Source organism: Botrytis fragariae, assembly GCF_013461495.1.
Source record: "Botrytis fragariae strain BVB16 chromosome Unknown tig00000797, whole genome shotgun sequence".
Taxonomy (NCBI): domain Eukaryota; kingdom Fungi; phylum Ascomycota; class Leotiomycetes; order Helotiales; family Sclerotiniaceae; genus Botrytis; species Botrytis fragariae.
The window spans coordinates 156,667-177,144 of NW_023501013.1; the positions used below are offsets into that span (position 1 = coordinate 156,667).

At 40.2% G+C, this 20,478-nt stretch overlaps 5 protein-coding genes across 5 annotated transcripts; 1 reads left to right on the forward strand and 4 right to left on the reverse strand.

Moving 5' to 3' along the window:
• Nucleotides 1-150: 150 nt before the first annotated feature.
• Bfra_010421 (putative small glutamine-rich tetratricopeptide repeat-containing protein) lies at nt 151-1,419 on the reverse strand (the record flags this gene model as incomplete). The annotated part of the gene is made up of 2 exons (XM_037340753.1): nt 151-349; nt 410-1,419. The coding sequence occupies 2 exons, from the start codon at nt 1,417-1,419 to the stop codon at nt 289-291; spliced, it is 1,071 nt and encodes a 356-aa protein (XP_037186396.1). The 3' UTR covers nt 151-288.
• Nucleotides 1,420-2,115: 696 nt separating this feature from the next.
• On the reverse strand, nt 2,116-9,596 carry Bfra_010422 (putative polyketide synthase protein; the record flags this gene model as incomplete). Its single annotated transcript, XM_037340754.1, has 3 exons — nt 2,116-2,342; nt 2,394-3,106; nt 3,166-9,596. The coding sequence occupies 3 exons, from the start codon at nt 9,594-9,596 to the stop codon at nt 2,116-2,118; spliced, it is 7,371 nt and encodes a 2,456-aa protein (XP_037186397.1).
• A 5,632-nt stretch (nt 9,597-15,228) lies between these two features.
• Bfra_010423 (putative ef-hand calcium-binding domain protein) lies at nt 15,229-16,069 on the reverse strand (the record flags this gene model as incomplete). Its single annotated transcript, XM_037340755.1, has 2 exons — nt 15,229-15,878; nt 15,934-16,069. 2 exons carry the CDS (start codon nt 16,067-16,069, stop codon nt 15,229-15,231), a joined length of 786 nt encoding a protein of 261 aa, XP_037186398.1.
• Nucleotides 16,070-16,850: 781 nt separating this feature from the next.
• Bfra_010424 (putative amp-dependent synthetase and ligase protein) lies at nt 16,851-18,509 on the forward strand (the record flags this gene model as incomplete). Its single annotated transcript, XM_037340756.1, has 1 exon — nt 16,851-18,509. The coding sequence occupies one exon, from the start codon at nt 16,851-16,853 to the stop codon at nt 18,507-18,509; it is 1,659 nt and encodes a 552-aa protein (XP_037186399.1).
• A 490-nt stretch (nt 18,510-18,999) lies between these two features.
• Bfra_010425 (putative gluconate 5-dehydrogenase protein) lies at nt 19,000-19,912 on the reverse strand (the record flags this gene model as incomplete). Its single annotated transcript, XM_037340757.1, has 3 exons — nt 19,000-19,336; nt 19,390-19,479; nt 19,545-19,912. 3 exons carry the CDS (start codon nt 19,910-19,912, stop codon nt 19,000-19,002), a joined length of 795 nt encoding a protein of 264 aa, XP_037186400.1.
• Nucleotides 19,913-20,478: the final 566 nt, after the last annotated feature.

Sequence of the window (20,478 nt, forward strand, 5' to 3'; positions counted from 1 at the left end):
TTGACAAGAACGCCGACATGATCCTAGGCGTAAATCTGTGTACCAGCTAGGTTACGTGGCTAGAAATATAGACTACATGTAAAAACATACACGACATCACAGATTCTCTTACATCGATTGAAACACTTATTTATTGATGAAAACTGCGTACTCATTAAGTCATATTTGCCTGCAATGACTATGTGGTGTGTATCTATTCATTTTCTCATGTAAGATGTAAAACGAAGGTCCGACGAATCAACCAATTGCGCATCAAGGGAATCTGTTAACTACTAATTGCAATGTCGTTTATTGAGGAGCACCACGTCCAGCACCTGCACCTCTTCCTGCTCCACCTAAGTTTCTAGCCCTGTTGATGTTGTTAGGAACGGATCAAAAGAGGACGAAAATCCGGGAAGGAAATACTTACATCTCAGCGATAGAAGGATCATTCATCAAGCTTGAAAGATCAGGCATTCCGCCTCCATTACCCCCAGCACCACCTCCACCTCCACCTCCACCAGCACCAAATTGATTGGCCATCTCGCGTATTCTAGGGTTGCTCATGAGATTGTTCAAAGCATCCGGGTTACTCATGAGGTTTTGAGCCATGCTCGCAAACATTGGGTTACTCATGATAGAGCTCAAATCTGGCATTCCACCTCCGCCACCTCCAGCCCCACCACCGAACATACCCGCCAAACTAGCCAAATCTGGCATTCCACCAGCACCAGCACCGGGCGTGCCTCTCTCAGCGACCTCATCATCTTCTCCCGCAGCATCTAATTCCTGCACTCTCTTCTTTGCAGTCTCAAATCCCTTCTTCATCGCATCTGATCCTCCGTTTCCTTCATACTCAATACCTTGCTCATAAGCCTCCATTGCACCTCTTGCGTCCCCCAATGCGAACTTTGCGAGTCCCAATCTCGACCACGCCTTAGTATATTTAGGGTCCGCATCAACCGCAGCCTCTGCATCCGCCTTTGCAGATTCGTGATCCTTTGACGCCGAATAAGCAGCAGCACGATTGCTCAAGAAGATTGGGTTGCCGGGGATAACAGCCAAAGCTTGCGAATACAAATCGATTGCCTTCTTATAATCCTTCTTAGCCATAGCTGCATTTCCTTGACTCTTCAGACCCTCTGCTTCTTTCTTTTCATCTGCGGTCGGCTCTTTGCCAGTGGGCTTCTCATCGGCGGGTTTGGGAGGAGCGGCTGCGGCTTGGGATTTTCTTAGACTCTCATAGACACTGTAGATTTGGAGGAGGTTTTGGGTATCTTTGGGAGTGCCATCTGTAGGGTCAACTTTGAATGACTCGGAGATACAGTTCTGGGCGATTTCAATGGATTCGCGCTCTTCTTCGTTAAGAGTACCGTCGGTGAGGGAGGTGGAGAGGAAATCAATGATGGAGAGGGCGAGACGTTGTTTGGTGGTGGCCATAGTGGGCAAACTGGAATTCCTTCTGGCTCGAAAACAAAGTTAGGAACAGGGTGGTTCAAATATGCGTTTACAAGAATATATCTGTAATTGTCGATACAAACTTGTAAGAATTACGTGTTTATTGTTCGAGGCTTTGAGTCGATATATATGGCTATCAATGGAAGGTTCTGGTGATGGATCAATTTGGATGGTGGGGTAGCAGCTACTACGGTGCGTATACGAGCCTAATATGCATTTGTTTTGTCTCTTCTGGATCAACTTACAATTGTAAATATCAAACACTCAATCAACAATTTTAGAAAATCAAATCTATTTATTTAATTATTTAATTTCCCGATCACGTTGTTACATGCTCGTTGATATCATCCCCTCAAGCCTGATTCAATGTTCTCATCTGTTCTCCTAGTAGATTTCGAACCTGGTAAAGATTTAAAACGACAGTGTTGAGTGTTATTGTTTGTGAAATCATTGCTTTACAATTTTTCCACATAGCTCTCTCTGAGCAATACTTTGAAAGAATGTTTGGGGAGCAACGTCAGAAGAACATTCATAGTCTTTGTAATTGTATCATGATAACAAATCTAGAAAGTTTTTAAGTTACACACAAGCCAGACAAATCTGAGGCATCGATTGCTTAGAGAACACCAGATCGTTACAATGACCCCAGAGCCCTACCAAACTTTTCGTTGTTTCCGTTCATGATTTCTGGATAGCCTCCAAGACATCACCAACAATCTCATCCACGGTCATGCCAGACAAAAGCCTCAAGACCGGTATATCAATCCCCAGCTCGGTCATCGTCCACGCTCGGATGTCAACCGCAACCAACGAATCCACCCCGAGGTCAATCAGAGCTGCATGCTTTGCGACAGGCTGATCGGATGGGAGATGAAGAAATGTTCGGATCTTGGTGATGACACCATCTAGGAAAGAATCAGTATAGTTGCTAATCTGAAGAAACGGTGCCCACTTACCCCGGACGATCACTTCTGCTTCATCAGTAGATTTAGACTCTGATAATTGAATTCGAATCGAGGCATTGCCTGTTTTATTTTCAACTCGATCATCCTGGTGCAACGGTCTCTGCTCCCAGTAGCGCGAAAACCGAATATTCTTCATCCAAGCCGCATTCTGCGCTTTATCAGTTGGGATTTTGGGAATTCCTGCTGTGATAATAGGCATGGAGTTGCACTGCAGCCGACCAGCCAAAATCCCTTCAGCGAATAAGGCATGTAGCTGTCGCTCACCCATGGGCAGACAGTATGCATCCAATCGTTTCATTTCCTGTGCCGAGTATGTTGATCGTTGGCGCTTCACATATCCAACATCTGTCATACGGGAGATCTGGATTACTGAGCCAGCCAGCTTGCGCTGTCGCCGGCGCACGATTAGTGCCTCGGATGCTACATTGGCGGCTGTGTAGGCACTTTGTCCGAGATTACCTAGTGTTGCCAGGACTGAAGAGCAGGCGATGAAAAATAGCAAGGGTTGGTCGCCAACTATATCATCTAGGTTTTGTAGACCCCGTACCTTGGGCTCGATGACCTGATTAAATTCTTCCGCAGTTGTTTTTTGGAAGAGATTCTCGCGCATCACCATTGCACCGCTGGCTATGCCATCGAGAGGGGGATGTTCGTTTGTGATGACGGTGTGTATCTCTTTCAAAGAAGCCGCATTGGTGACATCACTAGTACAGTCAGCTCTTGTATCAAATAGTAGAAGGAAGCGGGGAAAATAGTTACATACCATGCTAGAGGAACAATATTGACTCCATCATCCCGATGTCTGTCAACCCAGTCAGTGGGCATGCGAACTTGTCGACTGGTAAGAACAATTGTTCGAGCACCATGTAAGACCATCCAGTCGCAAAGAGACTGTCCCATATCTCCCGTCAATCCAACAAGCCAGTATGTCCGATCGGGGCGCAGAATATGCTTTGATATATCTACCGATTGATAATCAGCAAGGAGTGGGGTCGGGCACGACCAATTTACGATCGGGACGCTAGAGAACTCCTTGGGCTTGCGGTTGAGTAGCTCTGCGATGCTATACTCCGGGAGTTGGACGGTAAAATCTAATTCGATATACTTTTGAACAACGGCATGAGCGCTTGTGAGCAGCTCAGTCATGTCTTGTATTGGCTGAAGGGAAGGAATTGAAGATGTAGTCATCATCGCCGAAGGAGATGTGAATTGCTGGCAATGGGGAGGCAGAGCGTCTAGCACTTTGGCTGCAGCATCTTTTTCTGAGAGATTGATGAAAGTGTCAATTCCTTTGGGCAGAGATGATGTAATGAGTCGTTTTGGAGCCTGTGGATTACAGTATTTCCATAACGCGGTGGTGGCCAACTCCTTTGTTCCAGTCACATAGTGTACTTGGAATTTTTTTGCATGCAAGTGGTATGACCAAAACTTTTCATAAGTCGCTGCATTAGAGTCACCGGCATAAAGCAAAACACGATTTCCGGGGGTGATTTTATCGACAATGGACTTGATCAACAGGCCGGTAGCCAGAAGATCTAGGTATTGAGGGTGGGTGGAGGTCTCAAGATCAACAGGAATTGAAAGAGATTTCGAGACAGTCAGAATAGATGACAAGGTGTCAGAAGCGGCGACAATCACTTCTCCCGAAAGGATGTCCACGCCTTGATTAAGATATACTGGCAAATTATGGGGAGGTAGGGCTGCTAGTGCCGAGCGTGTCGTGCGGATGACACGAGAATTGCCTTGATAGGAGTGAAGGGGACCCTTTGCGACCAGCATGAAGTTATCATTCTGCCATCTCAATTCAGTTTCATCTTCATCCACGTGAACCGGAGCGGTGATCTTCCTCCTCCAGCTGTTCAACCGGTGGTTGGCCGTTCTTAGAGGTTGTAGACGTGGAATCAGAACCCGACTCATTGCATCAATAACCATCTCAGGTTCCGTGGTCCAGAGTTCATCATTATCGCGACCTTTTGCCAGGCGTAAAAGATTACTTGCGATTAATGATGCCACCGTGTCAGATTTTGCTTCGTGGCTCAGGTCGATCATCTGCAGACGCAAATGAGGCATTTCATGTAACAAAGATCGAGCCAAACCAATGGACAGCCCAGATGACGCATTTCCACTTAAATAATCATCCGTGACCCAAAGCATAAGTAGAGGCGTTCCCAAAAGATTTTGAAGCCCTCGCCATGCCTTCTCAGATGTTTGAATCTCCAGATGAGCCATGTTAAGCACGGTAGCTTTGGCTGGTAAAGGCGTGCCATCTATTTCAGCCAGGGAATTAAAATGAGTAACGTGGCTCGCATGAGGAGCCAATAATTTCTTCAGGAGTTGTATGGTATCATGGGATGGAAAGTTAGGATCGGTGACGATAATCAACTCCTCCAGTACTGGCTCGCTTGATAAGAGTGGCTCACGGAGCAATCGAACCCGATCGTCAACTGCTTGAGAAACCATGACACTGATAGGCCATGTGATGGGATCCTTGAGCGGAGTGTGCGTGTCAACGCCGGAGAAGCCGGTGTTGGCTAGGACCTCCTGCCATGCCTCCAGCGAGACGGTTGGCGAATACCGTCGTCCTTCCTCTCGGCCTGCCCACCAGCTAGTAAACCCTCCAAAAATCAAGCCTAAAGCTATTGGTCCATCTCCCAGGACCTCGGCAAGTACCAGAAAGCCACCAGGCTTCAGTAGGCGTCGGACTCGCCTTAGAGCATCACTAAGAGATGATGCCACATGCAGAACTGCGTATGCAACAACCAAGTCATAGGTACCTTCAATGAACCCTTGATCCATGGGATCTTGGTCAAGATCGAAGGTCTTAAAATCCATAAGATCGGCATATGTAGAGAACTGCTGTGCTGCCCTCTCGAAGAAACCAGCTGACACATCAGTGAATGTGTAGCGAGCGAGGGACGACCCTAATGCTGGCAGCACGGATCTTGTAGCACAACCGGTGCCTGCTCCAATCTCAAGTACATTCAAACCTCGATGGCGATGCGAAATCTGGGAGATGATTTCTCCTAGAGGTTCCTCAGCTGGGGCACAGACCATGCTATTCTGGTACCAGTCGCTTAAAGCATCATCCGCCATGAAGCTTTGTAGCATTGTGGTATCTTTTCTGATGACTGGAGGAAGAACTTCGAACGCCATCTTGATCAATCGGAAATCGATATCCTCAGCGGAGTATTGGCAACAAATCTGCTGAATCTCTTTATCTGTGTCAGATAACCAAGATGGTGACGCATAAGGATGTTGTCCTACACGCACAGTTTCTTCGAGCCAAGAGCAGTAGTCCAGGAAGGCGCCATGATGAGGTTCAATTTCGATTGTTCGGATTCTGTTGCCTGTCTTCTGATCGATAAACTCGTGGCCGATCTGTCGAAGGTAATACAATGACACTCTCTCCCATTCGAGAGTCTTTGTTAAAGTCTCAGGGGAAGCCCTGCGAGTACCCAGCGCTAACTCGCCGTTAGGTTCAGAAACTCCCCATACTGTCTCTGAAAAGAGCACCAAATCATTGTTCTCGGTAGCAGGCGACACAGGCATGGTGTTAAGTCCTTCCATTTGGATAATTCCTTGCCCAGAGAAGTTGAAAAGAGTGACATCCCCGCAAATACCGCTACTGTCGGCCTTGCGCAAATAACTTTCTACGCTGAATGTCCCTTCAACCCCAGGGCAGGAGAGAGAAAAGTCCAAGGTCACCTGATCAACAGATACTGGCATGTAAAGATTCCACATATTTTCATCGCGATGATCTGTAAAGGTAGAGAATAGAACCTGAATGGCATTGTCTAGCAAAGCTGGGTGAAGAACGTATTCATTGTCCGCCGTATGGTCCCAGTCAATCTCCGCGACTGATTGTCCCAGAGATCGGCGAATGCCGCGAACGCGTTGAAACATTTCTGTATATTCGTAGCCCAATTTGGCTAGATGGTCATATACTTTGGTATGATCAAGCTCCGTCATGGTGGAGGAAAAATGAGATCTACCAGGCAAGAGATCATCAATCGGGGAGCCCATCTCGAGTATAATGTCCATGGTGGCAGCAGTGGAGAATTTTCCATCATCTTCCGTAGGAGGAATATCTACACTCAACTTCGCCTGTGTGACAGACTCTTCGGTTTGCGACACATTCATGGTGACAGTAATGTTGGCCCCTGAAGCTTCATCAATGCGAAGGGCTTTAAGAAGCTTGACGTCTTTCAGAGTAATGCTCTGAATGGATTGCCCGGCGGCGAACTGTCTACAAGCCTCCAATGCCAATGCAATATAGCCCGTGGCGGGAAAAATAATTTGACCTTCGAGTGTATGACCACTCAGCCAACCCAATTGGTCAATTCTCAAATTGTTGGACCAACGATACGTTGTGCCGATGTTACCATCGTCGATCATGTATCCTAGTAGACTATTGACACGTTTTTGAGACGTTTGCTGATTCCAAACCCCCTTCGTCGAGTTTTTTGAAGGTGGCGGCAGCCAGAAGCGATGCCGATGGTCCCAGGGATAAGTTGGGAGGCCAACGAGTGATGGCTTTGTATTTTGCAAAGCATCAAAGCGTGGAACTCTTGCACTTCCCAAATGTACCCACAAGTCCCCGACGCATTCCGAAAATGCCACTAGATCAGTCTTGGCTCGGTTGAGAGTGCTAGAGTATGGAGGGGGATTTTTCCGCACAGTTTTTATCGTTTGCATAGCGGGGCCCTTCAACGCGGGATGAGGACCAACTTCTAGACAGAAATTGATATCAGGTTGGAGGGATAACGCATTCTGAATGGCATAATGGAACATAACTGGATTCACCAAATTATCAACCCAGTAGGACGCTCCCAATTTGTCCGATCCTACAAAAGAAATTGATTCTCCTGATTGGACGCTTGAGTACCAACAGGGGGCGTCACTCGAAGGGCGCAATACTTCAATTTGACATTCTTCAAGCGAAGCCTGATATGCCGAGGAGCATTTTGACATATGATGTGAGTGATATGCGGTCTCAACATTGAGCATCCGGTTGAAGATCTTGCGGTACGCTAGCTGGGCTTGAGCTTCCTCTATGGCATCTGCATCGCCGGATAGAGTTACACTAGATGGAGAATTTACAGCCGCAAGGGACAACCGGTCCTGGAATTCGGTAGCTGCTAACAATTCCTCTGCTTCATCCTGGGACAGTCCTGCGGCCAACATCCGACCCTCTTGATTAGACGATGACATGAATCGGGCTACATGTAGACCTCGATAAAACGCAATTCGGATGGCGTCAGCTGAGCATAAAAAGCCGGCGAAATATGCTGCGGCAATTTCTCCAGATGAATGGCCAACGACTGCAGAGAATGAGACACCACAAAATTCCTGTAAGAGGTGACCAAGCATTAGCTGGATGGCTGTGCAGGCAGGCTGGCAAATTTCAGGAGTATTAATTCGTGATTCCTCAGATGGCCGTTCCAACTCCTCTCGAAGACTCCATGTCGGGCGATCCCTTTCCGGAAGTGATTGCAAAGCCTTGTCTAAATCATCAAGAAAGACAGTTAGGCTAGGATTAGCAGCCAAAAGCCCAATTCCCATCTGAGCCCACTGCGCACCTTGACCGGTGAAGATGCCGAGGATTTTCGATTCTTTCAGCGGGGAATGATATCCAATCACTCCTGATTCAAGCGAACTCTTAATAGCTTGTTGAAGAGATGCAATTGAAGAGACGGGAAATCGAACACGAACGGGGAGAAGAGATCGACGGGATGCCAGCATGGAAATTAGCTCGGTAGAATCAATGGATGGGTTTTCTTGTAGATATTTTTCATACTGTTTCAGCATTGAAATCAAAGATTGTTCTGAGGCAGCAGAAAACACATAAGGAAGGGAAGAACCACTTGTCGGTGACAGAGATGCCTCTCGACGTTCATTTTCAGCTGGTAGCGGCACAGATTCCAGGATGGCATGGGCATTGGTTCCTCCAAAACCAAAGCTATTGACGCTTACTCGACGGGGAGTATTGGAAGCCATCGTGGGCCATGGCTGTGCGTTAGTGACCACGTTCATGTTGGTACAATATGGTGCCACCTTTTCATTCAATTGTTGAAGTCCGAGGTTTGGCGGAATAATGCCGTGCTGTATGGCCAGAGATGCTTTCAATATTCCAGCTAGTCCAGCTGCTCCTTCTGTGTGACCGATGACAGTTTTGATGCTGCCGACTAACATATGCGCCTCATCGGGCTGCGATGATGTGAGTGAGAAAGCCGTGGCTAAAGCTTCGGCTTCCAAGGGATCCCCCGCTTGAGTGCCTGTGCCGTGGGCCTCAATATATTGTGGTCGGTCGGAAGGCTTTGTGGGATCTAACCCTGCTCGATGATAAACATCCCGAATGAGAGTTGTCTGAGCAGACGCGCTCGGCAAGGTAATTCCACTAGTTCGTCCGTTATGGTTAACGCCAGTCTCTCGGATAACACATTGTATATTGTCACCATCTGCCAGAGCAAGTCGAAGCGGTTTCAACAGCATGGCGAGGATTCCTTCGCCTCTGGCATAGCCGTCGGCATTGCTATCCCACATCTTGCAACTTCCTGTGGGGGAAAGCATTCCCATTTTGTTCAAACCGATAAATGGGCGACCATCAAGAAGCAAATTGGCCCCTGCTGCCACAGCAAGAGTTGATGAGCCACTCCGCAACTGCTGCACTGCATGGTCTAGAGCTACCAGACTAGATGAGCAGGCAGTATCAACGGTAACTGAAGGCCCGTGCCAATCGAAGAAGTATGAAATTCTATTCGACGCCTTATTTGGGGCAATACCGGTCATATGATATTTGGGGATGGCCATGTGATCTTTGCTGCTGAGTGAGAGATAGTCGTGAAACATCACTCCCGTATAGACCGCGGTATCAGAGCCGCGCAGTGTCTCCGCAGGAAGTCCCGCTTCCTCTAGAGCTTCATATACTGTCTCGAGCAACAGTCGGTGCTGGGGGTCCATTGCTTCTGCTTCCAATGGGCTGAGACTGAAGAATGATGCATCAAATTCTCGCACATCTTGTGAGAGAAAATACCCTCGCGGCAAGGAATCATCGCGTGAGGCAGAAGTTCGATCCGGGGAGAACTTCTGAGAAACATCGTAAGGGGCTTGAAGGAGATTCCAAAGTTCAGAGGGAGATTGACATCCTCCGGCTAGACGACAACCACTACCGATGATGGCAATTGGTTCATTCATACTAAATTGGAAAGATGTTGAAAATCAATTGATGAGGACAAATGCGGGAATGTCCGTATATAAGGTATTTGATATGGTTGAATATTTCCTGGTGAACTGAAACACATGGTATGGGATAATCCCATCTCAACAATGGTGTACGGTAAAACCCAGAATAGCATCATCTAATGTATTGATTCGACATGCATGTGACATGACGAAGTAGCCTCATCGGCCCAAGACTCTATGCTAGTACCAAGGTACGAGATACAATGAACGGCAGTGAACGGAGCCCACTGTACCGAGAATCTGATTGCAATTGAAATCAGATGAGATGCATAAAGCTCAAGAATCACTAACAGATAGTATTTAGAATGATTGTGACTGGCTCGCTTTTCTCCGACTATATCGGCCGATGCAGTGGAGGCATCCGATTTCTGATCGATCTGACCAATTAAATGTGCTTCTTGTATTAGCTAGACCCCTTCGCCACTGCACGAGAAGGGGTTGGGAGAAGACGAACATGTACAACACCTACTCTAGCTTTAGGCTATATTTCTCCCATTAATTAGAGTTTCAGACTCTGTGGGAGTTAGCTCACACTACAATTCAGATCGCCAAATATGTATGCCAACAAATTTTGCATTTAATGTACAACTTGCGGGCAACGTATAAAATCAAAAACAAAGTTAAATAATTATTAACTAAGCCTCAAAGAAGCAGTCGAATAATCCTAAGTCTTTTGAATTTTGATCGAGTAATCTAATTATAATAGAATTGAAAGAAAGTTTAATTATAGGAGTGATGACGCTCTAGTCGCAAAATGACACCCTACTATTTTCTGTTTTTCGAAAAAAGATTTTCTAAATCCTATGTTATTTCATTTGTGATATTTTAGTCAACAATCAAAAATATGTCTCGTTCTCAGTTCATTTTGTATTAATTGTTAAAAAGAAAGTAGTATAACGTAATTTATCAGCATGTAAGTCATATTAATATGTAGACCACTTTCATCTCAATTTACACTTTTTTCTTTTAACATACATTTTATCAATAATTTATAATTGATTCAAATAATCAAAAAGTCTGTATACTTTTTGTTATCGAAGTTATTCAAAAAAACAAAAAACTAAGTATTCAAAAAATTGCTAAAATATATAATATCCTGTATACAATATTATAATATAGAATTAATAGTTTTATTCCTTATATAAAATATTAATATAAATCTTATAATTTTTTAGAATTAAAAAAGAATATTATTATTGAATATATATTCAATATAAGTTCAAGAGAATTTCTATCTAAAATCAAGAGTGTAGAAGATATAGCAAATTATATTTTTAAATTAAGAAATACAAAATATATTAGAAAACTTTGAGTGTATTGATTTATAAAACATTGAATCAAATTAAAAATACATTTTAGTTATATTTATAATTTCTAAAAAGCTTTCTATAAAGATTCCAAGTTTATTAAAAACTAATTTCAATTAATTATAAATATATAAGCGAAATATAATATTCTTAATTACGATTTTTATAATTTCAATAAAACAGATTTTATAATAAGAATTATAAATATTATAATAATTATAATTGATATAAAATAATGTAATAGAAATAAAACAGTATAACCAGATAATCGAGAATAAATTATAGTAATAATATATGGAAATAAAGAGAATAAAACTATTCCTTTATTTCTAATAATTCAAGAATAAATTTATTTTTTTAATTAGTATATTGAAATCGATTTTCTTATAGAATAAGCTATTAAATTTATATCTAATAGATAAATAAATAATAAAACAAATTTAGAATAATTGAAATATTTTAATAAGTATATTAAGAATCAAAAAAAAGATAAATATTGAATATTAATATTAAATGAATATAAAAGTTATGAATTAATATTATTTCAGAATTATTGTAAAAAGAATAATATTAAATATATATATTTATCATTATATTTAAGTTATTTAATTCAATTATTTAATATAAATTATTTTAATAATCTGAAATATTTATATAATAGTTAAATTGATAGATTTATCAAAATATATATCAATTATATTTCGAAGATTGAATTCTTTATAGTTTTTAAAGCTGTATATAAAGAATTAATTGTTTTTCAGAATATAAAAGTAGGATTTCAAGAAATAAGTTTAGTTTTATTTAATCCTAAAGCTATACTCTCGAAATTAGATATTCGAATTTATATATCTACCCCCCCTCTTTCAATCTAAATCAATAAATCTCTTAAATTTCTCACAATCCAATTGAAACTCTTTCTTAATCAATATTAATTAAATCTCAAATAAATCATTATCAATTAAGTTTTTTTATACCTTTATTTGAAACTATATTAATTTTAACTAAAAATACAAAAAAACTAATTTATAAAAATATACTTTTAAATACAAAAATTTATTTACTTCAAAAAGCAAATAAGGTATTAAATAAATATCAATATACAAAAAAAACTTAATTATATTAAAAAGGAATACTCATTAAACAAAAGACTCTTAATATATTATCTCAATAAAAGATCAATATTCAGATTTAATATAATAAGTATTAAAATAAAAAGAATCCTAATGGAAAAGTATTTTCTAATAGATATTATAATAAATATAGAAAATTAGATTATAATTCAAGAATTTATTAAAATAATATAATAAATCCTAAATTATTGAATTCTTAATAGTTTCAATCAATTAATATAATAATTATTAAATAATCTATATTTGAAAATGTAAATTGAAGTGAAAATAGTTTATATACTAATATAACTCACATACTGATAAATTACGTTAGTAGTAGTTATATGTATTAGTGACTATATAGACTGACTCATTAGACTTAAAGATCTAGACTACAAAGTGGAAGATATACATATAAGTGTCGTGTCGTACAAAGCTCACGTGATTTGTCATATATCGTATATTTCCAACATTAATGATATTTCGGGTGTTAATAACATGGTTTATCAGTGCGTGGCCTATATCAGTATATAGCCTACTTCAAAAATGTATCAAAATTAAGCTTTTTTAATAATCATATTTTAATAATCAATCATTATTTCATTAATAAAAAAGAATAATAAATAATAGTAAAAATATAGTCTTTTGAATATATAGTTTTTATATAAATTTTCTTATTATATTCTAAAAAAAGTAGGAATTATTACGATTTTCATTATAAAAAAAACTATTTCTATAATAACTCTTATGTCAATTCGAATTTTTCAAAAGGGATTAGATTTTTATAATATTTCTATAATTAAATTTTATATATTCAATTTTTAAAAGATTTAGTTTATTACACTATTATATAATAAATTGTTTTTTTGTTGAAAGTTATTATTTGTATATTTATTATATTGTATTTGATTATTTATATTCTTTTATTCTAATATATTATATTTATTTCCTATTGAGAATATTCCTTCTTTTTGTATTAAACATTTTTTTAGTTTTTTAATGTTTATTAAATACTTTATTTGCTTTATGAAGATTATTAATCTTAATAGTTAAAAGTGTATTTGTATGAATTAAAAGCTTTATACTTTTAGTTAAAGCTATGATTATCTTAAATATAAATATAAATTAATTATTTTGATATTATATAATACAATTTTTGATTAAAATATATTAAAAAAGCTTTAATTGGATTATAAAGTATTTAAAATTATTATATTTCAGAATTAATTAAAACTAATTTATTTGATAAAGTTTTTATTTAAATATTCAGCTTTAAAAATATAGTTTCTAAATCAAATCAAATTAGCCTAGTTTTATCAAATTCAGTTTTATTATTTGATATAGATATTGCTTAATATATATATGTTGGTTTGAGAAGGATATAAAAGACGTAGTACCTACGAACTGTAGGTCCTAATTGTCTATATTATATTCTATCTAGAGAGCTAGCTATGTACAGGAAGTAGTAGGTCTTATATAGACCTACTGAAAGAGCTAGTCTCTTTCGCTTAGGTATAGTATAGTAGTCATTGAATTAAAGTCATTCACTTACGTTCATATGATATAAACTTTAAAAACTTAAAAGAATTTGATTTTAATAATATAAATAATATATATTTTGATAAAATTCTTAATCTGTTAATTATATAAATACTTTAAAGAATTAAAATAACTAATATCAAATAGTTAAATTAAATATAAAGAATAAAGTAATAAATTAAATAATATAATATTATTTTTCTTATAGTATTTTCGAAAAGCTATAGATTAATAACTTTTATATCTATTAAATATTAGTATATAATATTTACTTATTTTCTTATTTATAATATATTTATCAAAATTCTTAATCTATTTAAGATTTATTTTATTATTTATCTATTTATTAGTAATAGATTTAGTAACTTAATTATATAGTAAATTATTCTTAATATATTAATTTGAAAGATAATATTCGTTTTTAATTAATAGAAATAGAGATATATTATAATCATCTTTGTTTATATAAACAATTGCTATAGTCTATTCTCGATTATTAAATTGTATAATTTTGTTTTTGTTGTATTAATTAGTCTTAGTAATTACTATAAATAATAACATTTGTTCTATTATAAAATCTATTTCATTAGAGTTATAAAAATCGTTATCCTAAATATTATATTTTGCTTGTATATTCGATACCGATTGAAATTAGTTTTTAATAAATTTAGAATCTGTAACACTTTGCCTTAGAAGGACTGTGTTTGCAGAGTACAATTTATTCTTAGAATCTACAACTATAGAATTGGAAGTAAAGCGCTCGTAAAGCGCTCCTATATACTAGCTATTCACACATAAGCGATCGCATTGCGATTGAGTGCGATCCGTGACATATAATAATTTAAAATCATTTATTGTCTTATTTTTTCTTTGTTTATTTGATTCTTTATATAATTAAATCTATAAAGAATATTTTATAGTTATATATAAATAGATTTCTAAATCATCAAAATATAGATAATTAATACATTACATTATACAAAAGTTTCGTAAAATCCGATGTATAAGTTTCTTCCGCTATGCTCGGAAACATTAATAATTTTTCAATTATTCAAAGTCTATAATAGAATTTAAAGGTATTCAAATCTTAAGGAAAAAATTGAAAAAAAAAAAAAGCATTAAGACAAAAATGTCATTTTTCAAGAAAACTTTAGAACAAAAATATTAAGAGTGCTGGTTCTAAAAAAGGAAATAAGCATTATGACATTTCTAGTATTAATACATAAAAAGTACTATTTCTGATATTTACCGTTTATTAAGTATTATAAGCTTAGACAACAACACACACAACATACATTAATAATAACCACTATAATCTACACTTCTACTCCTTAATAAGATTTTGACCAACATAGGTACCATGGCCCATCTGACTCGTGCCAGATACTTGTGCTGGCTGAACGTATGCAACACCGACGCTATGAAGACCAAATAACTCCTCTTGCAGTTAGCCATCTTGTGGTATATGCATCTCATTTCGAAATTGTATACTTTCTGGCCACGTGGGTACGTACCCGTATGCATGTCTGAAGAAACAGTAAACACAGATGCATCACATCTCGGGTATCCCGGATTGAGTGGCTACTGCATTGCACATCAATACCCTTATAGCAAATCTCACAAAATCTCTCACATCAAGCTGGGGGCACTTTGCAGAAAATTTGACACCTTGCGCACCATAGCGGGGTCACGGGAAATCTCATGCCCGCCATCTGTCTCCACGATGTGAGCATTGGCCGGGGTGCAGAACTTCGTCAGAATAATGGAGTCACCCCTGTACATATCTTTGGAGCCAATGACGTGCAAGGTCGGGATATTGATACAGCCCAAAGGACTCCATCGCAAAGGAGACCTCCCAAAGGGCCATAGTAGCTCCGTTTCTGAATCCCAGTTGCCCTTGACTAGTGGATGGTATGCAGCTCCAAAAACACTTGTAACATCATCCGTGGAGCATACCACTTTTGGGGAGTTTGATGGCCCTCCAAGTGATCGACACTTTCCATCAGATGATAGTGTAAATCCTGGGCTGTCTAGATCCCAACATTGAATCGCGCAATAAAATACGGCACATCGAAAGTCGTCTCTGGGATGCTGGCGGGTGGAGTCGCGCAGAAGGTATGAGGCTGCAAGTGCAGCGCCTTGAGAGAATCCCAGAATTCCATCGAAGGGACCCTGCGTGTCGATGAAGTCTTCCAAGCGGTCAATCGCTGCCAGTACGGCATTTGGAGAAGGGACAGTAAAATAGGAATAATATGGGCCCGGAAAGAAAATTTCGACTCCTATTTGTGTTTGTCAGTTTTATGATACAAAGAGAACCTGCTTGGGGTTTCTGACCTGGCGCAGGCGGGGTATCCATTTCTCCCTGAAAGAAGACGAATTCATGACCTGGAAGTTGACGCCTGATCATGAACAATTGGGCTTCGAAGATGGCCTTCCCAGTACCAACGCCGTGCAAGCATAGAATTCGCATAGTGGTAAAAGTTCAAATTGGGTGTATCTGAATGATTTCGAGATCATTCGGTTTACGAAAAGCCTTTTTATATAGCACAATGACTTTAACTAGAGTTTTTTTTGAATCAATAGTTAGAAGCTATGGTTGACACCTACGATGGTATATATTCCGAAACTTGATGTATTGAATTCATGATTATACATAACAAAAATCTATGTAAAACTACATTTCATCTTAGTTTTCGTGGAGAATCATATAATCAATTGATTAAGATGATCTTTCTTGCTTGAATTAGATTAGACTAGTAATATTTGTTAAAATTATTAAATTAAGCAAGTGAAATATGCTGTGTTATCCAAGACCCAAAAGCACTTTCACGTGTCACAATGAGTATTCACCACAGAATCTAATCGCTCTGTAGCACTTACATGTAATCTTCATGTGAATATCATCTTTTCGTGGTAACATTGTAGTTCTAACTAGTACCGATCACGCGTGGCAAAGCCTATAACATGTGGAAGCCTGCCGTAACCTGTAACCACCTCCCTTACAAACAATGTGTCATAAATATCACACCGCAAGTTCAAGATTTATCTCATCTTTCAGCCGCGCAATTGAAAACAGTGAAGCGATCTAGATCAGCGGATTTAGAGCATGCAGTGTAGTCTAAGTGGAAGACCCTTCAGCTAGCCACCGAGTTTCTTTATTTATAGCCTCGGAATACAGTAAAACCCAGAGTCGATCTTGGTATAATCTCACAGTCCTCTTCTCGACTCTCTATCACTGAAGCGAGAGCAAAATGGCCAAACTCGACTCAGAGTTCAACCCCCCTCAATTCAACTTCGTGCGCGAAGTTGTTGATCGATGGAGTCGACATCGTGGAGACTCTCCCGCATTGGTTCTAGTCACGCAGAAAAGGCGCAAAGATGTGTCTTATCGTGAGCTGAGTGATCGCTCTATACAAGTTGCATCGGCGCTTTATGAGCTAGGGCTACGACCAGGAGATATCATAGTGATTTCGGCAGCACGGTGTCGAGACTGGTATGAAATTCTATGTGCCTGTCTGCGCAGTGGAATTATTGTCTGCCCTGTTGCTAGTGGACTTTCTAGCGCAGATCTGGAATATCGCATTCAGAAAGTTCAAGCGAAAGCATTCATCGGCGACCTTGTTCAGATGGAAAAGGTATTGCTTGTCAGACCCCGTCTCGCTTTGCTACAGCACATGATTCAGATTGGATATGATGATAGGATCGCAGATGCGATCGACTACTCGGTCTTGGTGGCCACGGGTCGGGCGAACTTAGTGGACACTACGATCAACTCAGTGAAAAAATCCCCTGCCATCATTTATTTCACATCCGGCACGACTGGGGAACCCAAGACGGCCCAGCACAACCAAATTTCTCTGCCTCTGGGTAGCAAGATTGCTGGAGAACACTGGGCGCAGCTTTCTCACAATAGCCTATTCTGGAGTCTCTCAGAAGTTGGCTGGGTGAAAGGCTCATGGGCTGTTTTTGCCGCATGGAATCATGGGGCTGCATTACTGGTTGATGAAACGCCGAGTCAGATGTTCGACCCCATTCATACGCTCCGAATCATGCATGAATATCCCGTCACCAACTTTTGTGCAACTCCGACAGCCTATAGGCAATTAGTTACGTCCCATAGTCAGGAGTTTGCGGCTTCGCATCCTCCACAGATGATCAAAATTTGCATCAGTGCTGGCGAGGCAATCGAAAGCACTGTGATCCAGGCCTGGGAGGAGATGACGCGGGGAGCAACAATTTTGAATGGCTATGGTTTAACAGAGGCAGCTTTTCTCTGTACTGAAACCATAGAGAACCAGCGGCCAGGCTCAATGGGGCGACCTCTCCCAGGCGTTCCACTGGAGATCTTAAGCGATGACGCGGAGGCGGTGGTGATTGGAGAGGAAGGTGCTATTGGAGTGTGTCTTTCTGACTGCAAGGATTCTATATACGATGCCTTTAATGGCTACATGAACGAGGATGGTGTTGTTACTCGGCCAACAGTACGAAACGCAGCGGGCAAGGAATATTACTTAACAGGAGATCGAGCTTATCAGGATGAAGAGGGCTACTTCTGGTTCAAGGCCCGAAAAGATGACATCATCAATTGCTCGGGATATCGCATTGGACCTAGTGAAGTTGAAGCGGTCTTACAGAGTCATCCGGGGGTGCTAGAATCAGCGGTGGTTGGTATTCCAGATGAAGAACGTGGGTCTATCATTAAGGCCTATGTTGTCTTGAACCAGGGGTATGAGACTAGACCCCCTCGAAAGCTGCAGGTCGAACTTCGCCAACATTTTCTGAACAACAGTGCACCCTACAAATGTCCCCGAGTCATTGAATTTATACCCGGAGCTAAATTACCTCGAACGGTCACCGGGAAAGTACAGCGACATGAGCTTCGAGCTTGGGAGCAGAGGTCCAACCAATGACATCACTTTCTCTATGTGTTCTTTATGTATTCCTTAGCCTTAAGACTAGTAAATTCGACGATCAATATCCACCCACTATGTGAATTGCATATGCAAAGTGAATAATAAATGGTTTAACCCCGCCTGCAGTCGTCTTTTTTGTAAAACCTTATGAAGTGGAGACTCAAAGCGATTCACCTACCAGATGTATGCCTTAGCGATCAGGGACACTACAAGCCTATTTTTAGCGGTTAATTCTGTTGAGACAAATACAAGCTAATTATGGGCATCACCATTTAGTAATACAGGTGCAAGTTATATTGGGTTTTAGCGTAGAACATTATCGACATGGAAGTTTTCCATGAATCTGTAACCCAAAATTGAATTGGTATTGAATTTTTAGCTATCTGAGTTCACCCAGTACACCCACGGATGAAACAGGCGGCCTTTCTCAATTGGGCTTAGCTCGACCATCTGGCTGTCTAGAACTATTCGTCACACTATGATTCGTCTAAATGTAAAGATGACCACCACTGACTGAAATGGTATTTCCATTGATCCAACTGGCACCAGAGCTAGCCAGGAAGGCCACAACATTAGCAACCTCTCCAATGCTACCATGGCGTTTTGCCGCACTCGGTCCATCGACCTGTGCATCCCGAAATTTGTCTGGAATGTCTCCTCCCTCGACAGCAGTGTCGATCTCACCCAGGGCCAAGTTGTTAACCGTCATTTTGTACGGGCAGGCGAGTTCATGCGCCCACTGACGTCCCAAGCATTCCAAGGCAGCCTTGGTGGATGCGTATAGGGAGAGATTGCTGACACCAATACGAGATACTCCCGACGATCTACAATGTTTTGTGAGTTGCTTGTCATAGAATAGATGTTTAGGAGTACAAACATGTTGATTACTCGACCATCTTTTTCAACGAGATGAGAGAGCAACGCCTGCACAAGAAGATGTGGTGCACGCACGTTGACCATATATTCGCTTGATTAAATTGTCAGTTTCTGAAACGAAATGGTATGTTTCAGGGAAACACTTCAAATGCTTACTGATCAAATAATGCCCCATCCAGTTCTAATACTGGTAGGAATGGAGGATATGATGCAGCATTGTTAACGAGAATGTCAATTTTGCTGACATTGAGTCCTTTCAAAGCCTGATCGATAACACGACGTCCAGCGTCCAGCGTCGCAAGGTCAACTTGCACCAGGCAGGTCACACTTCCTAATTCACTAATTTGACTTGCGACTTTCTGAGCTAGCGGGGTACTTTTATCTGATTGGTACACAATGGCAACTTTAGCACCGCGCTTAGCAAGTTCGAGAGCGATGCCAGCTCCGATTCCACGGGAACCGCCAGTCACTATGGCGGCTTTTCCTTCGAGAGAGATATTGGGGGGAAGGTTAAACGAAGTCATTGTCACTTTTCTTAGTTAGGTAGACTGATCGAGGAGAAAAGTGGAATGTGATGGAGGAGTAGAATTTCAACACTTTGGGCTTCCTGAAAAAGTATCAAGCGGCGTTTTTATGAATCGTCGCGAATGACACATGCTACAAGATTCATCTGTAAATCTCCACATGATGTGTTCCTTGCAAACATAGCTCAAGTATTTCTGCATTACATGTCTCACGCAATGCATGTTCCATCGCCGTATGGAGCTGTTAGCGGAAAGATCGTACGCGATCTATCTTTTAACTAACACAACGCATGAATGAAGCATGCAGGATGATCTGGCCCTGCAGGGCACTCGGCTACTGCTAGGTACCTGCACACTACGAAAATGAGATTTTGTGTATCCTTCAAACAATTCAATATTGGTTGTTCTCGCATAATCAGGCTAAATTACTATGTGATATCCTGTGTAATGTAGTGTTGAAGTTGAAGTTTGAAGAATGGTATGCTCGAGTCAGTTCTTGTCAGATGATTCACCCCCCCTGGTCTAATTCGTCTACATTTCTGTATCCCCTCAGCTCCCCTCTCTTT